Source organism: Nannobrachium achirus, assembly GCF_963921795.1.
Source record: "Nannobrachium achirus genome assembly, chromosome: 4".
In the NCBI taxonomy this organism is placed as follows: domain Eukaryota; kingdom Metazoa; phylum Chordata; class Actinopteri; order Myctophiformes; family Myctophidae; genus Nannobrachium; species Nannobrachium achirus.
The window spans coordinates 26,687,553-26,690,950 of NC_137813.1; the positions used below are offsets into that span (position 1 = coordinate 26,687,553).

General features: G+C 45.8%; 1 protein-coding gene across 1 annotated transcript; it reads left to right on the forward strand.

Annotated features, from left to right (window-relative positions):
- Window positions 1–1,177: 1,177 nt before the first annotated feature.
- Window positions 1,178–2,113, forward strand: LOC308282800 (3'(2'),5'-bisphosphate nucleotidase 1-like; the record flags this gene model as incomplete). The annotated part of the gene is made up of 1 exon (XM_080723187.1): window positions 1,178–2,113. The coding sequence occupies one exon, from the start codon at window positions 1,178–1,180 to the stop codon at window positions 2,111–2,113; it is 936 nt and encodes a 311-aa protein (XP_080579313.1).
- Between the last annotated feature and the right edge of the window lie 1,285 nt (window positions 2,114–3,398).

Below are 3,398 nucleotides of genomic sequence, written 5' to 3' on the forward strand. Positions count from 1 at the left end.
GTAAATTTAGGGTCAAGTACATGTACCCCCATTGATTCTCACACAAATGCATTTGGGTCCCCATCCAGGGCCTTGTATGGGTCCCCATCCTGGCCCATGCATTTGGGTCCCCATCCAGAATCAATGGGGGTAAATTTACTATAATAAAATGTTTTTGTCTTAGGAATGTGACAAATACAAAAAAATATATTATTGAACTCAAGTCTCCATGGTGTGACTAATCAATAGAACATTTTTCATTTTGGGGGTGAACTACTCCTTTAACTCATAAAAAGCACCACTCACTTCACGCTGGGTGTGATTTATAATCAGCATAGAAGGTCCCGGGTTCTCTCCTCCACGTCATCAGTTCCCATAACCTAGTTGGGGTCGTCGAAAGGGCCTTTCTGTGTGGAGTTTGCATGTTCTCTCCTTGTTATTGATAGGACAGGAAATGGGGAGAGAGATGGGGAGTGACACGCAGCAAAGGTAGTCGGGATCGGGACTCGAACCACTGACACGCTGTCAGGCTACACTGAGCCTATGTATGCGCCTGGACCGGTAGGCCGCCCAGCGCAGTGGTTTCAATTGTTTACCAATTCATTTGTGCACATCTCTCAACATTGCTGAACTGTCAGAGAAACACGAAGCACCAGCCCTGTTTGAAATAAACAAGACGTGAATAACCTGGAATCCCCCTTTCAGTGTGCCTTCCGAGATGAAGGATGGCAGACACAGCAGCAAGAAACAAAAGTATTTTGGGGGATGTCTTTCCGCAGAGTTAGGCTGTTTGCTGTTGTTGCGAGTTGGTGTTTACATAAATGACAGAAAGTAGACTTGCATCTGGCACATTGGTAAACAGAAATACTAATGCGCTGAAAATATGACTTCACATTCTATGTGCCCTCATATGCAGCTCCTTAGTGTCTAAGAAAACAAAACAAGAAATCGCCATCTCCATATGGAGATCCCTGATGACATCATAACACTGATATCATAGACCTTAAAGTACTGATACCAATAATTACAATAGGTTGTTGGCCTCTTTTAAAAGGTCTTATACCTTTATTTAGCTACCTTTAGTTATTTGTTTGTGGTAACTTGTTTTGTGTTGCTTTGTGCCTTGACTGCTTGGTACACAACAAGCCAGCGTATTTGGTTCTGTTTTTGCTGTACGAAAAGCCATTGTCATAGAATAATGTCTGGAAATCCTGCAGTAGTAATGCGTGTGCTGGCCTCTGCTTGTGCCGTGGCTGAAAAGGCTGGCTCCATTGTGAGGAAGGTCCTCCACAGCGGAGAGCTTGGTATTGTGCAAAAGACGGGGGTTGATGATCTGCAGACGCTGGCCGACAGATTGGGCCAGCAGAGCATCTGTGCCTCACTGTCAAGACACTTCCCCCAAATCACCATCATTGGGGAGGAGGACCTTCCGGATGAGGAGGTAAGCGAAGACCTTATTGAAAATGGCCAGGCTGAGGAAGTCCTTCAGAAGACCTGTCCTGTAGAGTACAGTGCTGTGAAAGAGGAGGAGCTAGTCGTATGGGTTGATCCCCTTGATGGCACAAAGGAATACACAGAAGGGATCCTGGATAATGTGACTGTCCTCATTGGTATTGCATATAGAGGCAAAGCCATCGCTGGCGTCATCAACCAGCCATTCTACAACTACCAGCTTGGAGAAGAGGCCAACTTGGGAAGGACTCTGTGGGGAATGCTGGGACTAGGAGCATTTGGATTTCAGCTGCAGGAGGTCCCAGGTGAAAGGCGCATCGTCACTACCACCCGTTCCCACAGCAACAAGCTAGTAACAGACTGCGTGGACGCCATGGAACCTCATGAGGTCACTAGAATGGGTGGAGCAGGAAATAAGATACTCCAGCTGATCGAGGGAAAGGCCTCTGCCTATGTCTTTGCCAGCCCAGGGTGCAGGAAATGGGACACTTGTGGTCCTGAAGCACTCCTGCGAGCCGTGGGAGGAGAATTGACAGACATGCATGGCAATGCATACAGCTACGATGCTGACGCAAAGCACATGAACTCTGCCGGGGTCCTTGCTACACTACGCAACCACCAGTACTATGCCAGCAGAGTACCACAGTCTGTGCTGCAAGCCCTGGAGTCAGACTCAGGTTAGTCTCTCAAGCCACAAACCTCTTCCACAATCATCGTAATCATGGCACTTCCAAGACTCTCTCATCATTCCAAACACTGTGGTCAAATGTGTGTATACGATATGCACAAAGAAAGATACTTTCAGTATATAACTACTTCATTAACTATAGCATTCCTCTGCCACTCTTCCATGTCTGACTCCTTCAAATTTGTTGTGAATCTAACTACTTGAACCTCTGCCTAAACTAACAACACGCTGTGTACTATGTGAAGATAATCTGTGGTTGTTCTCTGAAAGTAAATGTTCTCCTTAAGTAAATGATGGACTTTTCTGCACCTGTCCGAGTCGTGTTTATCTTCCAGGTCCTGCACCAGCCAGATCTCTGCAGTGATATTGTTGCTGATAGTTTCCTGGACCATTTTTGAAGAACAATGTGAGACATGTGGGAGAGGGGGAACATAATAGTTTGACTATATAATTACTTGCGTCAGCAGAGCGTTCCTGGTGATGTCAGTGGCATCGCCAGTGGTGAGCGCACCTCATGGCACGCTCTGCTGGCGCACAAGTAGGCCATAAATGGCACCTCGACAGAGTGCAGTTCTAGTTACTTGCGCAAGCAGTGCGCGCAAGTACTGCGATCGGCTGGGTATGTACCGGTATGTATGTATACGTATGTATGTATGTATGTAAGTATGTATGTATGTCGGTGTCTCCTCTTGTTGAAGACCTTAGCTCAATCAGGTTAGGTAAATTGGCACCTCGACAGAGTGCATTTCTAGTTCATTATTAAATTCCTTGATTTTAATTATGCAAAGGTATCATCATATGGAATGTTTATCTTTTGTTATATTAACAGGTTTAAAAAATGCGAAATTATATAACCGGTAAAGATAGCCTATGCTTTCAGGATAGGGCAAAATTGCTGCATTTTGCCTCAGATTCATTTCTTGTTGCGACCGCCAGGGAGCAGTTTACTATGAAAACCTCCACCGGCCGGCCGTCCGTCCGTCCGTCCGTCGGTCACACGTCACACGTCACACCTTTGCCCTGCTCATATCTCCGCATCAGTATGACATCACACCACATGTGTACACAAACCTTTGTGTACGTTGCTGTGGCAACAGTCTGTTGTTGCTGGTCTGTTAGTGTACGTTAGCAACCATGGTTTTACCCTAGCAACCAACTGTTTACCCTAGCAACCAACTGTTTACCATAACAACCATTTTTTTTTTACCCTAGCAACCAACTGTTTACCATAACAACCAGATACGCAGAGCAGGGATCTCCATATATGGGCATAAACAGG